Source organism: Marmota monax, unplaced genomic scaffold (genome assembly GCF_021218885.2).
Source record: "Marmota monax isolate L192 unplaced genomic scaffold, Marmota_monax_Labrador192_F-V1.1 WCK01_AAM20220418_F8-fsc00016, whole genome shotgun sequence".
NCBI lineage: Eukaryota > Metazoa > Chordata > Mammalia > Rodentia > Sciuridae > Marmota > Marmota monax.
In genome coordinates this window covers 25,804,625-25,824,508 of record NW_026695209.1, presented here as the reverse complement: position 1 = coordinate 25,824,508, position 19,884 = coordinate 25,804,625, and the positions used below count along the sequence as shown (strand labels likewise).

The 19,884-nt window shown below is 33.6% G+C and overlaps 1 protein-coding gene across 2 annotated transcripts in view; it reads right to left on the bottom strand.

Annotated features, from left to right (window-relative positions):
* Positions 1-461: 461 nt before the first annotated feature.
* The window catches only part of Epha3 (EPH receptor A3), a 359,499-nt gene continuing 340,076 nt past the window's right edge, over positions 462-19,884 (bottom strand). Inside the window, exons 16-17 of one of the 2 annotated variants that reach the window (XM_058574534.1) lie at positions 8,773-8,928; positions 462-3,550 (exon numbers count right to left, since the gene is read on the bottom strand). In XM_058574534.1, the coding sequence (XP_058430517.1) occupies positions 3,445-3,550; positions 8,773-8,928 (262 nt within the window). In that variant the 3' untranslated portion in view covers positions 462-3,444. The remainder of the gene's footprint in view (positions 3,551-8,772; positions 8,929-19,884) is intronic. The other variant, XM_046430575.2, reaches the window with a different exon arrangement.

Below are 19,884 nucleotides of genomic sequence, written 5' to 3'. Positions count from 1 at the left end.
TGGTTTGTAATTGTATTTGCTCATTTTTAAATTTTCATAGTGCTTGTCCCATGGAGAATTCATTAATTTTTTTCATAGACAATATTCTTTTTTTTAGATGAGAACAACTTTGAAACCTTTAGACCCTGTAGAGTCTCACATCCATATAAGCCCATCCACTATCTGCAAGGACAAGCACAGTACTGAGTACCTACCACTCTGAGTAAATTATTTCCCTACCTGAACTGATCCAGGTTGGGGTTGTGACCCAAGGAAAGACCTCAGTATTCCGTTAGAATAATTAAGTAACAGAAATTACTTCACAGGAACTGAAATATAGAATTATATTAACTAGAGTGCAATTATATTAACTATATCATGTAAGATATAGCTTGCAAATTAACCCAGTTTGGAGAAAAACACGGTTAAAAGAAGAAGATGCAGAGTGAGAGAATAATCCTAATATTTTTTTTTAATTTCTGCTTACAACTGCACCTGTACAATTTGGGAGATGATGACATGAACTAAGCATTTTCTTGTTTCCTTAAGATAATTTTTTTTGTAGTAAGTAATCAAAAGAGCACTGCCTGATATAGCTGTATTTATTAATTATAAAGATCATATTTACTGGTTGTTTTACTAGCTTACTGATAATGAGATTGGCACAAAAAGTGGATTACATCATATAAATCCTTCCTTACTAATGGAAGGGAAAAAAAGAGAAGCACATTCTTTGTAACTTGTATAAATTTCATTATATTACTGTTTAAAAAGGCCATACTTTTGTAATTTTTAAAAAAGCTTCAAAGACCAATTCTGTATTCCAATCTGTAAAAATATTTTCATTATGTTTATTATAAAAATATAACTGTTTCCACTACAAATCATTTTACATTAGTAAGAGGCCATCTACATTGCACAGCACAAACTAAATGAGCAATGTTTTGAAAAGACAAGGTTAAAGTAAACACATATTGCTAACCGTATCACATTTGTACATGGCTTAATAGATACCTAGTACAGCATAAACTGTGTGTTTTACCAGAAATAAATAATATGTATAAATCAAATTTAAGATACAAAACAGATAATATGGTACATGACATTGTGAAGGACTTGTGGCTTCATGTTTATTGAAAGTCAATGCAATTCCTGTACAAAGAGATGGCCATGAGCATTCTTAGTACCTCTACTCCACAGTTAAGAATCGTACACTGCTATGTTTACATATGTACAGGTAAGAATTATGTAAAGTAAATTTATAAGAAGTCAGGTAGAAAAATACTGAAAAAAATGAAAAGTAATCATGAAGAATATTAAAAAAAATTGAAAAGGTTGTATATACAACCTCTACTTTCAAATAAAAATACACAGCCAAAATAAGTGCAATAGATACAACAATCCTCAATTTCTACTACTTTATGAAATGCACAGATTTTGTTGAGTATACCCAGAATAGTGTCTAAAACAATTAAATGCTACTCTGGGAAAAAATGAGATTGAAGCCAGATTTGAATCTCAGTCTAATATTCCAAAACAAAATACTTAATTAGAAGAATTTTTTTCCTTCTGCTTCTAGCTGGCTTAACTGAAATGTTTGATTAATTTTATAATTGCATATGCCTTTTTAAAAAGTTCATGCTCTTACATATCCAATATAAAATTCTAATAGCATGATTTGACTATAAAAGAATGTTGTCAAAATTTGGAAAACAGTCTGACATTTTAAAAAACACAATCTAAGCCTTATTACACTATATCTACAATAGATTATTACTTGTGAATTTTGATCTGTTATTGGAATTTCTATTCCTTTAGTGTCCCATTTTGCATACAATCAAAAATGTTGTAGCATTGTTTCATCCATTCTATTCTCATGACCTACGCATTCCTTATATCCATGACAGTATCATATCAGCATTAGAAAGAGTATAGGTAGATCTAAAATGTTGCATAAGAATATATTGGTAGCTAGATTTCCACCAGGTACATCCTTTTGGATCTTAATGAACATGCTCATTGGTGGCCTTCATGTAACAGCTAAATCCCTAAAATGAGACATTTCTTCAATGCCTATAGATTTTTGAGGCATTTGCTAGATGGCTAGCTATTTCAAAAGTGGTATGTTCAATAAATGCAAAGAAGTTCAAGGCTTCTAGTTTTATACACCAAAATTACAATAGGTGTACTGAATGGAAGACGGTTAAAGATAATTATATGAAATTGATGATAACAATGTTTAATTAATTGGTTTAAACCTCAGTGATACAGATGTGCAGTTTAATTATCATCAATTCCATCAAATTTAAGCAAAGATACTAAGTGACTTTTCAAAGTCAGTAAGTGATTTTTTCATTCATGCATTGGCCATTCAGCTGTGTTGTCAATTAAAGCAACAATCTAAATAGCATTTCCGGTCTTTCCAGTGTAGCTATTCTCTGAGCTCTAACATGGCTCCTTCATAAATGGAAGGAGCTGATGGCTTCTGAGCATCAGAGCAGGAAAGGAATGTCTGGTTAAAATTCTATTACATGCAAGCCAGTATGTACTAAATTAGGAGCATATGGTTTATAATAAATGGAGAGACAAAAATGAATGGGATAATTCAGACAGTGAGAAATTTGGTTACTGAATGAACAGGACAAGTGTTACATTTTTTTAAATAGATATGAGTGGATGGCTCAGAATATCTGAAAAGAAACCCTTCATTCTCTGTGTCTTGTTAAACAAGTTTTCTACTGCTGACAGTTTGAGAGAGCATTTGGCACTTGGCTGTAACAAATCCAAATTAAATCAATAAGGCATAAATATAAAACAATAAAGACAATTCAAAAGAAAATAAATACATACTTTTTTTCAAAAATTAAGACACATTTTTACATGATACACTTAAGGATACTAACAATTAAAATGTATAGTACTCAAAACAACTACAAAATTCTTCTCTATATGCTTTCAACAGATAAAAGAGAATAATACGATGATAAGGTAGTAAATATGGCCAGATAGTTTGAGGTATAAACTCCTCTATTTTGCTTGTTTTTAAAGAAACAAAATACCTGTTACAGATTTCTTCTGTGTAAAAAAATATCACAAGTCTTTTCTTTTGTGGCTATTCATAAATGAAGCCATCATGTCCATTTTGTTATTTCACTTGTTTTTCTTTTGTGATAGTCAGTTTATGATCAATGGCTCTATGCTAGTTCTTCACCATTTTGCACTGAAGAATTTAAATGTAATCTATCAACTAATATTCAAAAAAGCAATTATCAAATCAAAATATACCCACCCACCCATTCACTAAATGATAGGGGAAAATAAAGAGTTTTTCAATTCCATTTTAAGGCATTTGTACTCGTATATGAGTGTCTTATTGGACAAAGAACTTCCACTGGCATCTCCAGCATTATCATCTGTCTATAGAGTGATGTCACATCTTCCATGGGCTCCTTCAGAAGAAGTTCTTCACACTGGAACTGGACCATTCTTGGATTGAGTTTCTAGAGCTTTAATGCTACTGATGATCTTCTTCTGTGGCCCAACCACAGTAACACCAACCTTTTTCATGTCTCTGTAAAAAAAAAAAAAATCTGATGAGAATCATGATTTCTTGGATAGTATATATAAACAGGAGATTTTTAATTAGCATAACTCACACAATTATATATCCTAGTACTTTGAACCTAAATTTCTGATTTTATCTCATCCTGTGTTATGTCTTGACTATTTTATCTGTATCTTCTGGTAGAATATAGACAGTGTGGTGAATTAAATGGTGTTTTCATAAAATTTCTGTCAACGCAGAACTTGACACTGTGACCTTATTTGGAAGTAGGCTCTTTGTAGATGTAATTAAAACAAGGATCAAAATGATATCTTACAGGACTAGCATTAATACTTAATCCAGGGAGAGTTTTCCTATAAGAGATAAAAAAAAAGGACACAATGACAGAGAAAGGAAAGTTATATAAAATTGGAGACAGAGATTGGAGTTATATTTCAACAAATCAAGACCATCAGAATTCAGGTGAAGCTGGAAGACCAAGAAAGGATTCTCCCCTAGAGACTTTGGAACGCATGTATTCTTGCTGATATTTTGATTTCAGATTTCTGCCTCCAGAATTATTAGAGAATGAGTTTCTGTTGTTCAAGCCAGCATGATAATTTGTAATTGCATCCCAACTATTTTTTTTTTTTTTAATTTATAAGCCCAACTAATACAGAAGGTCACACATGCTTTCTGGGGTTTTATCCACCTTGCCTAAATGAGGGCCAGCTCTGGGACTGCTTTATCTATCACAGGTTAGAAGTCAGAAGTGAAATTGTATCGGTACTTCGGTCTTAAAAAGTTGAAGTCCTCCACTTTTTTTTTTTAAGAGAGAGAGAGAGAGAGAGAGAGAGAGAGAGAGAGAATTTTTTAGTATTTATTTTTCAGTTTTCGGTGGACACACATCTTTATTTTTACGTGGTGCTGAGGATCAAACCCAGCGCCTCGAGCATGCCAGGCAAGTGTGTTACCACTTGAGCCACATCCCCAGACCCTCCTCCACTTTTTATCTCTGCAAAAATTCTCATGGCCACAGAGCTGCCATGTAAGTCTGACTATCCTGAGACCAGGGCACAAGAGAGGCCATGTACAAACACTTGACCTACAGTCATTACAGAGGCCTGCTGCATACTCTTGTATACAAAGGCAGACATCTGAATTCAGCCTCCATCTCCCCAGACAAGATCAGTTCATTCATCTGCTAAATGCTGACATCAACACCAAAGTGAGAGCACTTAAAATAACCCACCTAACCTCTGTCCAAATGCACACCCATGATGCTGGGATGCATGATAAAATTGCTGTTTTTTTAGCCTTTTAGTGTGTACAGCTATAGATATCTGGAAAAACTCTTTATACAATCGTTTTGAAATAAAAAAATAACAAACACATCTCTGTTAAATTTTAAAGTTTTAATTCAGAAATTGGGCACTAAAAGTCTACAAAAACATAAGGAATTTCATTTAAGGTATAAAAGACTTAGCTAAATGTGTATATTATGAACTATTTATTCCTGCCCCAATATTTTTTTCATATAAACATATCTTTGAGGTCTTTACTCAAATCTCGGCCTCTAATAAGAACTTTCTTGCCCCTCTTAAGACATATTATAAAGTCTCCCTGCACTTGTGTCTGCACTCCCTACTCTCTCTTCTTTCTTATTTTATCCCACAGGCTTTATTACCATGTAGCAAACTGATAGCCTTTCTTTCTGATTGGTTTTCTTTATTAAAGAATAAATGACAATATGGAAAGCAGAAAAATATTGAAATATACGTAATATGCTAATAATCTGAACCCTGGAACATTTGAGCATGGTGACTTATAATACATGTCATGATGCTTGGTCCTAATCTTCCCTTCTAAACTACAATATTCATCTTCAAGTAGTGGGAAAAAAAATCTGATGCAGAGAGTTTACAGTTTAATTTGAAACTGAATTCACCACTTCTTCACAGATACATCTCTCAAACATGTTCCTCTGGAAATTGTCTGCATAAGACTCTAAGATTCTGTCCAGGAACCCACAATCAGCAAACAGATCTATATATTTTTAATGTTTAATGCAAGATTATATTGGGTCTTGACCAAGGGATGTGGCTCAGTGATAGAGTGCTTGCCTGTCATACCCGAGGCCCCAGGTTTTATCCCCAGCACCATTAAAAAAAGAAGATTGTATTAGACCTTGAAAAATATAATTAAATAAACTATTCCTTTTAGTTATCCCTTTGTTGATTTTCTTGTACCCTCTACTGTTTCTGTTGCTTGCTATAATATATTTTCTACCCTCCATTCTGCCGTGTCCAAAATCATCCTGAATACCCAGCTAACCAGAAGTCTCAATAACATGCCATGTGGGCTCTCCTCTTTTGTGTGATCCTATTCAGAAGAAGTATGAAAAAGTTGAAGACTGTGGAACAGTTAAAGACTGAGACCAGAGGCTAATCTGTTATCTGGAACTTCAGAGACAAAGGGACAGGGGACCACACTTGGAAAATGGCATTATAGGGTGCAGAGTAAGGGCAGAGAGCAATTTATCTGGTCTTCATTCCAACACTTGATTCTCTTTTCGTTTTCCACAGCTGTTGTCCCTCTCCCTTTCCTTTTCTCTCTTCCTTGCTCATTTTGACCTTCCTAAATTCATTTAACACTATGAAATTATACCTTAAAATATTTTTATTGAATAAAACTGCATACATTTTGAGCTTTATTTGAAAGGTAGATGAGTAGTTTGCATTTTAATGAAATCCCTAAATTAATTAGAATATATAAATATTTCTTGGAGGGCAAAACTCCATTGACCTTTCTCCGTGATTTCATCATCTAAATGGGAAAAAAGCAAAAGAAATGCAATATTCATCTTAGGAAACTCTTTAGGAGAATCTCTGGAGTTATTTGTTCAAGGGAGTCATTTTGGGAAGTTTCAGAAGCATGTCAGAATTGAGTCTGTATGGCCCAAAGAAAACAGAGATTGAAGTAATCAAGCTCCAACTGCAAAAGTCCAAGGCTGCAAAAGGAAAGAATATCTCATTAAATTGTTTATTTATAGGATTTAAGGTGAAAATGTTGCCTGATTAGATTTGCCTCAATTATCAGTGTATAAAGAACTTTCACAAATACTCATTTTTGTAATATAAAATAGGAGCATGAGGAACACAACATTGTGGTGACTTAAGGAAGAAAACAATTCCTTTTGAGGAGTTTCAGGGAAATACATGGGAATCTAACACTATTCTAAATACAGAAAAATCTGAGACATCTGCTCAGTATGAAGAAGAAACCCACAAGAGCCTAGTCTTTCCAGAAAAGTCAGCTTTCAGCTTGAACATTTATTTGTAGATTGTTCAAACACAAGTAGCAATGAAGGGAAATATTCTACACAGCCAAAAAGAGTTTAACGTCCAACACTGTACTGTTGACATAAGTATGTCACTCACTTAGAAGTATAACAAATGCTGCCATTGCATCTTTTTTGAGCAAATAGCTTTCTTACCACAGCCACAGCTTATAATGCTGACTCTATGTAAATTATGAACTAGCAGTTAATCTTATTAACAGTGTTATGCCTCATCCACTTCAATATAGTGTTTCATTATCTAAAAGCTCTGAGTGTTGGTATTTTTTTATAATAAACATTTGCATAACTTTGCCTTTGAAAATCTGGCAATGGTGTGCAAATATTCAACTTTGTGCTTATTCTTTGTTATGCTTCTGTGCTCTAAAGCAGATGTCTTGTATATCATAACCCTAACTGTTTATGTTACTATAATAAGAATTTATAAAAATGTTCAAATGGGTGAATATATCCTGGGACTGTGTCTGATCAAAATACAGAAACTCAAAGTCTATTGTTGATTGGGTCAGAATTATATTCAACAAACATTACCTTCCACTTTAAACAGGAACTCCGAAGCATGGTAAATAGATTAACATGAGTTTATATTCTGAGTTTATTTCCCCCTCTTCAATAGTAATAAACCCTTCCTGTAGATATTTTTGTGGTCTTATATGTTTCTGATTGAAATATCATAGCATAAATTATACACTAATTTTTGGGCACTTGTACCTGTATGTTTAAATTACATATTGATTTTTGACATCTAATCTGTTGTTGAGCACAGTCACTGTTTAAATGGTTGACAATGTGATGATAGAAATCTGTATATATTCAATAACATTTAAATATTCAAGTATTATTTGGAAAAGATAAGTTTGAGGAAACTTGAGAGGTCTAATGGGTTTTGTTAATGGACCAAAGCAAAGACGGGAAGACTGAAGAAGTATGAACATAGTTTCCCAACAGACTATGCAAGCAGCAACATACTGAACAACTTTTGGTGTATCTGCCAAGTATGAACCTCTTTTTTGGGGGACATTTCTCCATCTTGCCTTCAAGAAAGGGCCCCTACTAGAAACAGGTCCACGATATCTCATATTTCTTATTTGGAACAAAACTGACAAATAACTACAAATATATTACTTTGAAGGTTCCAATCTACAAGTGAAAGTAAGCCAGTCCTGGATTCTTTCCTGGGGACTCAGAATTTATAGTTATTCCCTGGCCAGTTGAATGAAAGTATGACTTAGAGTTTAGAAAGCCACTGTTAGCTTTGTGCATAGAAAATAGGAAAAGTTACTGAGCAACAAAAGAAAAAAAAAAGATGCAGTCAGGTTAGGAAATGAAGTAAACTGGCCCTCATTCATGTAGATATGAAGGATGGAACTTTCTCAGCTCTTTACTTTCAAGTGTCCAATTACCACATCTTGTGAGTGATGACAAATTTTTATGATTACTCACTGGATTCACTAAATTCTATACAAATCCCCTTTGCTTAAATCCAGGAGTTTCTTATATCAAAAGATTCCTGATACCAAATGATCACTGTCTCAGAAATATAGCACATTAAAATGGATTTATTTATTTAAAAATAACAATTCTTATTATATAAAAACCATCATGCTATGTTGTCTATACTTTAAAATAAGAGCTTGGGTTCATGGGTGTATATGAACACCAGAGTACCAAGTAGTCACCTGTCCTGGGGCTCACTCATGAAAGGAAGAATCCTCATCACATATTAATCTAGAAAGGTCACAAGAAGGTCCAGGGACTAGCCCAGTGCATACAGGAGACACTGGGCTTGTACTTCAGAGGTATAAGTTATGTTTATAACACATTAATCCAAAACAGGTGTGTTCAGTAGAAAGTTCATAATCATTCATCCTTCTTAATAAATATTTCTTACTCTGTGGAAATCTTGGCTATGGTGTCACAAGAACTGTACTCCACGCCTGTGAAGATTTCCTTGCAGTGTGCTGTCCGGACTCCATTAAGCCAGTCACCTGTCGTGCAGAAGGTAGTGATATCCACATTGCTTTGGTCCAGAAGAAGGTTTGATGGCCTGTGAGAAAAGAAAATACCAAAGGGAGAGAGATCAGGACTCAGCAGAGTTGCCATGTGTCAAAATTTAACACCATCATCAGTAGGAACTTCCAGATTTCACGTGGTGTTCCTGTTTATTTGTCGAATTGATCTGCCATGAAGTCTTCATCTGTTCAAGCTGGCAGCCTGGGAGAAGACTGTGTAATCATCCTGTCTAAGTGCTCCCCTCTGGACTCATGACTGCTTTTGAAATCACTGAAGCTTTGCCTGTGAAAGGCATAAATATACCCATACATTTTTTAATAATTCAATTTGTTTAATCATTAACAAAAAGGGTATAATTTAGGATACAGTTAGAGCATACACAAGACAAGAAATTCTTTGCTTTCGGTCTTGCTGATAGGTTCAGTTGTTTCAATATTAAATCCTGCCCACTGAATGTTTACCGTGGACCTCGTACAGGTTGCTGTTTAAAAAAGTGTTTGAACAATCTAAGCAAACTAGAAAGGAACATAAATTCAGTACAGATATAAATAATGTTACAAATGCCAATAATGGACAAATTGCAAAAAAAGTAGAAAAGCAGTAGATAAGCAATAATAAATGAAATACATAGTTGACAACACAAAATGAATATGATATGATATGATGTATTGTATATATGTATATGCATGTATATATTTATATCTATATATCTATCTATCTATCTATATATATATATATATATATGCAGAGATATATAAATAAATATAAATTGTGATTATGATTTATATTGTGTAATAAAATCAGCATTAAGAAGAGAGACTTCTAGAGTTGTTCTATGTAATGACAGATCTGATCACAAGACCTATGAACACCTGTGAGATCTGCTGCATCAAAAAAGCAGAAATGACATAAAGGAAATGGAGAAGACTATATCTGTAACCCTGAAAAGCCAGGAAAAGCAGCCTGCTAGTGAACTCCCTTTGGGTATTTTTTTTTTTTCAGCTTTCTGTGACCTTTTTAATTGTCCTTTAACTTATAAGACTCAGGCCAGTTATTGGGTAGACAATTTATTGACCTCACACTTTGTTTATTTATTTTTTTCTCTTAAGGAAGAGAATGTGAGCACAAAGTAGCTATTAAGCCCCCCCCCCCGCCCCCCGGCCCGTCTCTCTTTCCCGCCCGTCTCTCTTTCCCGCCCCCCTTTTTTTTTTTGTACTGGGGATTGAACCCAGGGACACTTAATCACTAAGCCACAAAAATCCCCAATCCTTTTTAATGTGCTCAGTACTAAGCTAAGCACATTACAGATGTGAAAGACCTTATCCTTTACAATATTAGACAATAATTCTAGCCACCTTATGTTAAATGAGGAAGCAGAAAATAAAAATTATAATATAGGTTCCTTCAGGCAAAAGAGGCAGAATCAGGATTTACACATATGTTATTTTATAGCAGAGCCCATACTTTTAACCACTATGCTGTATCATTCTGGTGAAACATTGTTTATATTGCATGTACCCTGTTTCCTCTTGAGCTTTCTATGATTCCATGATGTGGCCTCTTTGACTTTTACATGCCATGAAGTATTGTGGTTCATTGAATAGATACTGGAACCCTAAGGCCTGAGATGAATCCTGGGCATGACACACTCCACCTGTGTGATTCTGAGGGCTTTTTATCTTTGGTTTTCTCACCTGTAAAATGGTGATGTTGGAAATAATACAGGTTTTCCACAATTGTAGATTAAAGGAGCACATGTAGGCCATACTTACAGTGATGCTGCCTTATACTGAGCATGCTCTGTTAGCTGTTCATTATTCCAACTTAAGGTAACAAACTCAATGAAATGGTTTATATTTCTAAAATTTTTAAAAGTACATTATGTAGTAAATGCCACTGTATGTCAAATACTAGGAATGCAGTGACCTTGTTAATTACCACTTTGAGTAACTAGAAGTTTATCACATAATATGTACACAGTGCAACAACCCTGTCAAATTGGCATTGTTAGGGCCCTCATTAGAAAAATCAATAACTTTTATAAGCTCACAATGATTCCATAGCTAGTGTTTGTAAATGGATGTGCTATCCTGCTTTCTGGCATTTCAGTGTCCATTATTGTAATAAAATGTTATTAGCATTTCAACTAGATGCATCACAGCCTAATCTCTACTTTATAATTGGGAAGGTACATTATGATTTTTAGATCATGCCCTAAACCGACATGCTATTGCCCAGAGCACATGAGAACCTGTAAATTGACTGCACATCTAGGTATTTATGGGGATGCATTAAAATTATTATATTAAAATGGTCAGATTTTAATGTGGAGTTTAAGGAAAAAAATGGTAAGATTGCATTTTGGTTCTGTTGCTATTTCCATACTGTGAAAAATAAAGATCAATAGCTATTTCTTTCCCTATCCTGATCATTTGTAAACTGAAGGAGATTTGAAAGTCGAGGATTTTTCTATCTTCTCTCTCTTTAAACTAATCTTGACAACTGAGGTTCTTCTATATTGTATTTAAATTATAAATTTAAAAATTTAACTATAGAGCCAATAATTTATATTTACGTGATATGATTTAGTTTTAACTAACTTTAAGAGGTTATCTAAAAAGCAGACAAAAATCAGGCATATTTTAAAGAGTATTAATCTCCTTTTCGTTAGTGCTGCCCAAGAAACTATAAAATACGACATTTTAAAAATTATTCCTTTCTGAAATATTTATGACTAATTTTCTATGATTCTCTAAATTACTCATCTATAAAAGAATCAAAGTAAATTCATTTTTTTGAAGTTAAAAGTTTCTTATCTTTTGTTATTTTCTGAAACACTTCAAGAATTACAAATACAAATATTCAATCCAAGTTCCAAAACTTACAAACTATTCTGATTGTTTTAAGATAGCTACCATAAGTGAAAAAGCTTCTGTCACTAGCAAACAGTAGATATTATATCAAACTCTTTAGATAAGTCATTGAAACAGTAATTGAAGTTGATAGAAATAGTATTAAATAAGGTGTTAGAAAATTTTACAAGAATAATGAAGTGATGTCAAGAAATGAAACAATAGGATACTAAAATCCACAGGCGAGCAGGCACACTTGCACACGTGCACACACACACACACACACACACACTCATCACAGTTTCTATGTTAACAGTAGCTGTATTAACAGAACCAAATGTCTACTCTTAGTCCCAAGAATAGTAATACATTTTATTTATGGGTTTGTGGGTACAAAGAATCAAACCCCAGGACATTTATTCAGAATATTTATGAAGTGTGCCTAATAACAAAATGCATGTTTTCTTCTTAACTCAAAATGGTCTGTATTTTTAAACTCAACACATCAGCCAGGCTCAACAAGAGTTTGGAGAAAATTAGTATAAACAAATTGAAATAGAACAGGACGTGTGGATTAGGGATTAGAGTGACCCCAACTGAGTTTTTCTGTTTATGACTTGGATCAAAGTACAACCAAGACAAAAAAAAAATGACCTAAGTTAATGCCAGTGACCTCAGAATAACCAGCCCCGCAAAGTATCATTTTTCCACTTCCAGGATTTCTCTGGGGATTTCGAATAAAAATTGGTTTCTTTCCTCCTCTGAGAGGACATCTGGAGAGTTTATCAATGGATAGGAATTTGTCTCTCACTGTGAAGAGCCTGTGATGTCTCTTCATGCGCACCAAGGGAATCTGGGCTTTTGAGCAGCTGCAAGCCTTGCGATTTTTTTAGACCCAGCCCCAGACGGTAGGTCTGAAGGGGAAATTTATAGGCCGGGTGATGTGCACCGTGAGCTCACACTTTTACTAGACAAATTAGATAGGTTTCAATCCGTGCAGCTGTAAACGATGTCCTACAGAGTTCCACCTGATCTTTTACAGCTTTTCATAAATCAGTGCCTACTGGCCGCAGACCGCAGTCATTAAAAAGAAATCATGGAAATTACATGTTTGCTCAAGGGAAGCAAAAAAATAACTTTCCTCCCTTTCTCTCTCCCTCCTTGTGTTTGAGTTTGTGAATTATTCTTTTATGGGCTTTCATACTGCTGCATTAAGGAGGTACACATACATTTTCTTTCCATCAATCCCTATTTTAGCTATAAAAGGTTGCACACCAATCAGCATTACATAGTAGAAACAAACGTCAATTAACAACTGCCAATCCCAAGAAAATCTTCTGATAAGGACCTTATTTCGATTCTGCCTTAGAATTGTGGATTGAATTATAAGTTATCCTTTTGTAACTTTTGGCCTACAAATGATTTTATTTTCAGGTATCAAAATAATGGTTAACACTCATTTCTTGAATGAATAAGTATACACCTATGAAGTCTAGAAAGAGGTATAAATATGTTGGAGATGCATGCTGTAGCACCATAATTGTTATTTTTGTTCTGAATAGTTTCAGGGAATATAATAAATCAAAGAGTAATTTCTTAAATCTAAAATATGAATGGCATCTACTTTAATATTGTCAGAAAATATTTTTTAGTACAGTTTATAATTTTTTTTTTTAAATTTCCAATTATCTTCTCACTATATTTCAGGAGAAATCTCTTACATGTATCAATTTAGTTTAATGTGGGTTGATGCTGACCTTGATCTTTGTTTAATCTCTTAATGTAAAAAATACAGATAAGATTAAATAAATTTAATTTGTCATTATTAACTAAAAATAATTTTGAATATATAGGTGTGTGTGTGTGTGTAAATAGAATTTTAAGCAGGTAACTAATACATAAAGTACACATTAAAGAGAAATAGAGCCATTATATTTATCTTAATTATCTTTATCTCTTAAGGACAAAAATCTTAGTAATTATATCTGCTTTAATTCATTCCTGTGGTAAAGTTGGTTATTTTGATTTTAAAATTTAATAAAAAATGAATCACCTGGGTATTTGGTATATCTGCTTCCCTTAAAAATGTTCTGTATTATATTTGCTCAGAGAGTAAAATCACCCTGTCAGTTTCAGAATTTGAGGTCAAAGTTATTGTTTTGAGAAATAAAGACAGATTGTTTTTTGGTCATTAGATTTATATTGAAGGATTAATTATCTGTCAAACAGTTGTTATTCTAAAAAATAATTATAATGTGTTCTCTTAGAGATCAGAATCATTTTGCTAACATTTGTTTATTGCCATTAACACAGAAAATTATGAGTATTGTTTATTTTTGCTTCAAATTAATTAAAAATTTAAAGTTAGCAACAAATGCATTGGAACAATTCATTAAAATCATTTAAATTAAATTATATATGTATAATTGGGACTACAGAATATTTATCCTTTATTTTTAAAGTAGTGTTTTCATTTTTAAAATATATATGACATATCTTTCTTCATGTTAACCTTTCTTAATTGAACAGTGAAGCACTATTTGGTTTATTTGTATTGTTCCTCAAACATCACTCCCATATTTCTCTGAAGCCTTATTTATCTTCTAAAACTGAAACTATGTGCCCTTTACAAATAATTCCTCAGTCCCTCTCCCTGCAACCCATGCCCCAGACTCCAGACCAACTCATTCTATTTTTTGTTTCTGTGAATTTGACTTCTCTAGATACCTAATGTGGGTGGGACAAACAGTACTTGTCCTTTTGTATTATTTTTGTATAGCAGTATTTTTTTTTGTATAGCTTATTTTGTATAGCAGTATTTTTTTTTCTTTCTTTATTTTCCCCCCATATCAGATGGGTAACATGCCAAGGTTTAGAGGAAGGCACATCTCACCCAGTCATACACTTATGAACCAAAAAAGTCTTGTAGAAGAGCCTTCTATATCAAGATCTAATTTTCATATATATATATATATATATATATATATATATATATATACACACACACACACACACACACACACTGCAGTGAATGTCACCATCAGGTATATTCACAAGACACTTAAAAAAAAAAACTATATAAAACTATATAAAAATCTTTAAAAAGATTTCTCTGATTCCCAAAAGGGTGGGGTCGTGGTAGTGGTATATTTGCTCTTTTATACATGTGTATTATGATTAATTGTCTTTTTTTCCCCACAATTTCTCAAAAGCAATATTGTTTTTTTTCATCATCTAGTTAAAAATAGATCTTTTAAAACTTCATGTATATCACTCTAAAGGAATCAAAATAGTTCTCCAAAAAGAACCATTTTTATTGCTTCATTGAAGAGCCTTTTTCTCAATGTTCTTTTTCTTACCTTTTCTCATCTTTTCATAACACAGTTCATTCTACCTTGTTTTTAAAAATTCCATGAACTGTAGTTTTCTGGTAAAGACTTAAATCTCACTCTAAGTCTCTGTTGTTTCTTTCTATGTAGTATTTCATGTTCTTCTGAATTGTAATTGGTATTGTCTTCCAAAGCTCCAAATTGGGGAGAGGGTGGGTTTCTTTCTCTATAGGTGGTAGTCAATACAATGTTCTTAGACACAAATGGATGTTTCATTTTTGGTTTTCCTTTTAGGATTGCTATACACTGGCACAGAATCACTCCACAGCCCCCTCACAAGAAAGAAAAATCTCCATTTGCTCCCACCACACCCAATTATACAAAACAGCAGCATTCAATGCTCTCAATTAAATTCTTGGCTCTTGTAGACATTTGAATTAGTGACTTATGGATTAAGTGACTGAAGAATTTAGAGGCTTCAGTAAGATTCTTGGACTCCAGGGCAACACAGAAGTGGAAAGAGATGAAAATTATAGTCTTGAATGTTGGGATGAGGGATAGCTCAGTGTCAACTTATCTGAAGCACCATGTTCCACTATTTCTAAGTTAAAGTTTCCTGATAAACCATGGGATATGAGGACTTTATTAAAAATTAAATAATAATGGAAGAGTAAAATTGGTTATATTTTTATGAAAACCACATTATTAGGCTGAGATTTGGAGCTGCTAAACATGTGTCTGTGGCCACTGTTTTTATCGCTGCAGAAATAATGTTCTAAATTGTAAGCATGGCTTTCATCTTTCTCCCTATCAACCCAGCACTGGTGATACAAGAGAAGGATGACATCCGACCACATAGGACTTAAAATTTCTTGGGGGAGTATACAGTTTAAAATAAGACAGAGAAAAAGAGAGGCAGAGGGAGAGAAAGAGAGAGATGTCAGAATTCAGTTAATGATAAAGAACAAGTTTATGGTACTTTGTAATAATGGCATTAAACTCTCAGTTGTGTTGCTACAGAATGACTCAATAAACATTCAATTCACAAGCTGCTTCATGAGAAAGACAGACACCCATGAGTATTTGAGATGAGGGGAACATGTGCTGCTGCTGTCTTCCAGAATGCTTGGGTTTCTGAGGGAACTAGATATGATCACTGCAGCTAGAGCACTCTGCATACAAGTAGAGTGAGGGGAAAGTTAAAATAGCTCCCTCCTCTCACACCTTGCCCCTCAACCCACAGGCAGTTGTATAAATCAAACAATCATCTACTTCTCTTCTTCAAATGCCTTAATTGATTCCTCATGTACTTGAAAAAAGAAAATCCCCCAGTCTTCATGATAGCCTACATAGCCACAATATTTCTGGCTTCTGTTTGCCTCCTTGGGTTTATGACTGACTCTTCCTTTCTCTTCTGCTCTGCAGTCTTATTATTCCCTGCCACCTGCTAGAACCCCTCCAACTCTTTTTCACCCCAAGCCATTTGTAGCTTATTTATCTTTTTCCAAGAGTACTTTTGGAGGGTGGTGGGATGGGTGGTGTCTCTAAACACCTAGCTCATTACTGTCCTTCAGATTTAAGTTCATATATTGCTTTCTCAGATGGTTCACTCCTAAATGACCCCTTTGTTGTCTATAACAGCCATCTATTTATTTCCTCCCATAATCTAAAATTGTCTATTGTTTATTGTACATCTTCTATAGTGTAAATTCCAGAACAACAGGGACCATATTTGTTTTCTTCCTTGTTCTCCAGAGTCTACACAGGGTTTAAGCACATAGCAGGTTGGCATACTATAAGTATTTCTTGAAACACATGAGTAAGTGAATATTTAAATAAAATAAATGATACTAATGAATCAGGACCTTTTAAACCATAAAAAGTAGTCTAGATTTTTTTAAGTGTAATGAGAATTTAAAATTGATTATAAATAGGTGACTAAAATTATCACAGATATGTTTTGGTAAGAAAATTCTGAAAGTTATGTGAAAAGATGTTTGGAGCAGAGAAAAAATGGAAGCAGGAGGCAAGTCAGGAAGGTCCTTCATGGTCTAGGTCAGAAGAGTAAATAAGTATAGAAGAGGGTTTCCACTGAGAAGGACAGAGATGGACCAAACCAATCCAGTAAACTCCCAGATCAAAGTGTGTGAAGCAAGAAAGGGGCCCAAGAAATGTTCCAGTTCCTGATTGGGCAAATGAGTAGTTTTTGGTGTATTCAACTAATGAGAAGATCAGTGGAAATATCAGGCTAGCAAGAGAAAATGGAATGATAAATGAAAGGGACTTAGAGATGTCTGAGAGACCATTATTTGAAAGAAGTTTAACTGTAAAGTATGATAGAGAAATATGTGTGTAGTCTGCAGAGATACGTGGCCAGAAGAGATGACACTAACCAGCAGGACGTCCTCAATATCTCTGATGAGAATCACCTGGAGTTTTTTTCAAATGTCCAAGTTCTCTTTTCCTTTCCTATAGACTCCAAGTCAGTACCATGCGATAGGTGTACAGCTAACTAATTTCCCCAAATGCTGCTTATCACCAAGAATATGTGAGAAATAATATAATCATGACATGTTTCGATAGCAAAGATTATATAGAAAGAAATAACCTTGACATATGCAGGAGAGAGATGGGGACACACAGGAAAAAAAGAGAAAAATGGATTTGCTTCTGATAATTAGAGGGACACTCCATCTTACAATTAATTAGAAGAGAGGACAAAATGGGTAAACACAGGTCCCAATTCGTTCTTATTATGCTGTTAGAAGTCCTCATCAGATTGCTTTCTACTTTTTCAGTTAAATATATTTCAAGGGCTCACTGAAAAATTAAATGGATGAATAAGGGAGGGATGAATTTAATCAGTTATGAAAATTAATGAAATAATTATTGTTAAAAGTGAGAAAGCAAATTTTCTGAAGGAAAAAGCATTTCTTGAAATGCTTGCATGGCAGGTAATGTGATATTTTTCATAACTGTAATGATTTGATCTACCAAGTTTTGTGTACTAATGGCAATAAAGAAGCATAACATTCACCAAACTTTTATGTTTAGTGAATTAATATGAATGGCACTTTGTATACAAAAAATGTTTTTACATTCCTTAAAATTAAATGTATTTTGACAAAACATATGATTTTTTCAGGTATTAATAAATACATATTAGGAAAAAATTTTGTATAAAATATAATCTTCCATCATTGTATGTGTGTGTGTGCGTGTGTGTGTGTGCGTGTGTGTGTGTGTGTGTGTGAAAAGAGAGAGGAGAGAGAAACTCAGTTAAAAAAGTATATGAAAATTTGGATGCTGGGAAATATTCTATTATACTATGATCTAATATTAAGACTATATCTCTAAAATTGATGTTGAATATCCCTATATCATATTACATAAATCAGCTTTATATTGATAATAAGATCCTATGGGCATTTTTAAAATGTCCTTTTTATGATATGAGAAAGTTAAAAAAATGTTTTCTTTGCTATGATTACTAGTGAGTAAAGATCAAAAGAAATGGCTTCAAGGTGTAAAATGAGGACCATATGGCCCCAGCAAGGACAGGTTTGCTATCCTGTTAGCTGTTAAACTGTCAGGTGGATTCCAAAAGAGTCTGTACTGTCTCTCCCTGTGAAGTTTAGAACAGATATTCATCCTTATGGAATAAGTTATGGGAAGTTTTATTTAAAGATTTATCACTAACTTCAATTTTAGTAACCATTAAATGTTACTTTCAACAAACTAATATTTTCACATACTGATAATACCAGTTTGTCCAGATTCCTCTTATTTATTTTATGCAAATATAATGGAAAATCTGGGTAGTGTATGCTCACTATTATCAATTCAAAATGAATTAAAGACTTGACCTTAAGACCTGAACCATAAAACTTTTAGAAGAAAACATAGAAGAAAGCGTCATGACATTAATCTTGGCATTTTTTTTTTTTTGGACATGGCCCCAAAAGCACAAGCAATAAAAGCAAAAATAAAAATAAGAAGTACGTCAAATTAAAAACTTTCTTCATAGCAAAGAAAATAATTTCCTTTTCAAAGAATGAAAAGGCAATCCATAGAATGGAGAAGAAATATTTATAAATCATATGTCCAATAATGGGTTAGTATCCATAACTTATAAGAAATTCATAAATGAAATAACAGAAATGAAACAAAAAACAAACAAGACCCCACAAATAACATGATTAAAAAATAGACAAAAGACCTGGGTACTGTGGCACACACCTGTAATCACAGAGGCTCATGGGGATCACAAGTTCAAAGCCAGCCTCAGCAACTAAGAGAGTCCCCAAGCAAATTAGAAAGACTCTGTATAAAAATAATTAAATATAAAATGGGCTGGGGATGTAGCTCAGGGTAAATTGCCCCTGGTTTCAATCTCTGGTTCTTAAAAAAAAATAGATGAAAGACTTGAATAGATATTTTCCCAAGGAAGACCTACAAATGGAAACAAGATAGATGAATAGATGCTCAACTTGACTAATCATCAGGGAAATGCATGTCAAAACAAAAATGCTGCAGCAATTTCAGTTTTGGCTATGTATCCAAAGGAAATAAAATTTACATTGAAGATAGATTTGCACTCTCATATTCCTTAAGCCATTTTTACAAGTCAAGAGATGAAATATCCTAAATATTAACAACAGATAAATGGATTAAAAATGTAAAAATGTGATCCATATCTCAAATTCAGTCTTTAAAAAGAAGAAAATGCCATTGGGCATGGTGGCACATGTCTGTAATTCCAGTTACTCAGGAGGCTGAGGCACAAGGATCACAAGTTCAAGGATAGCC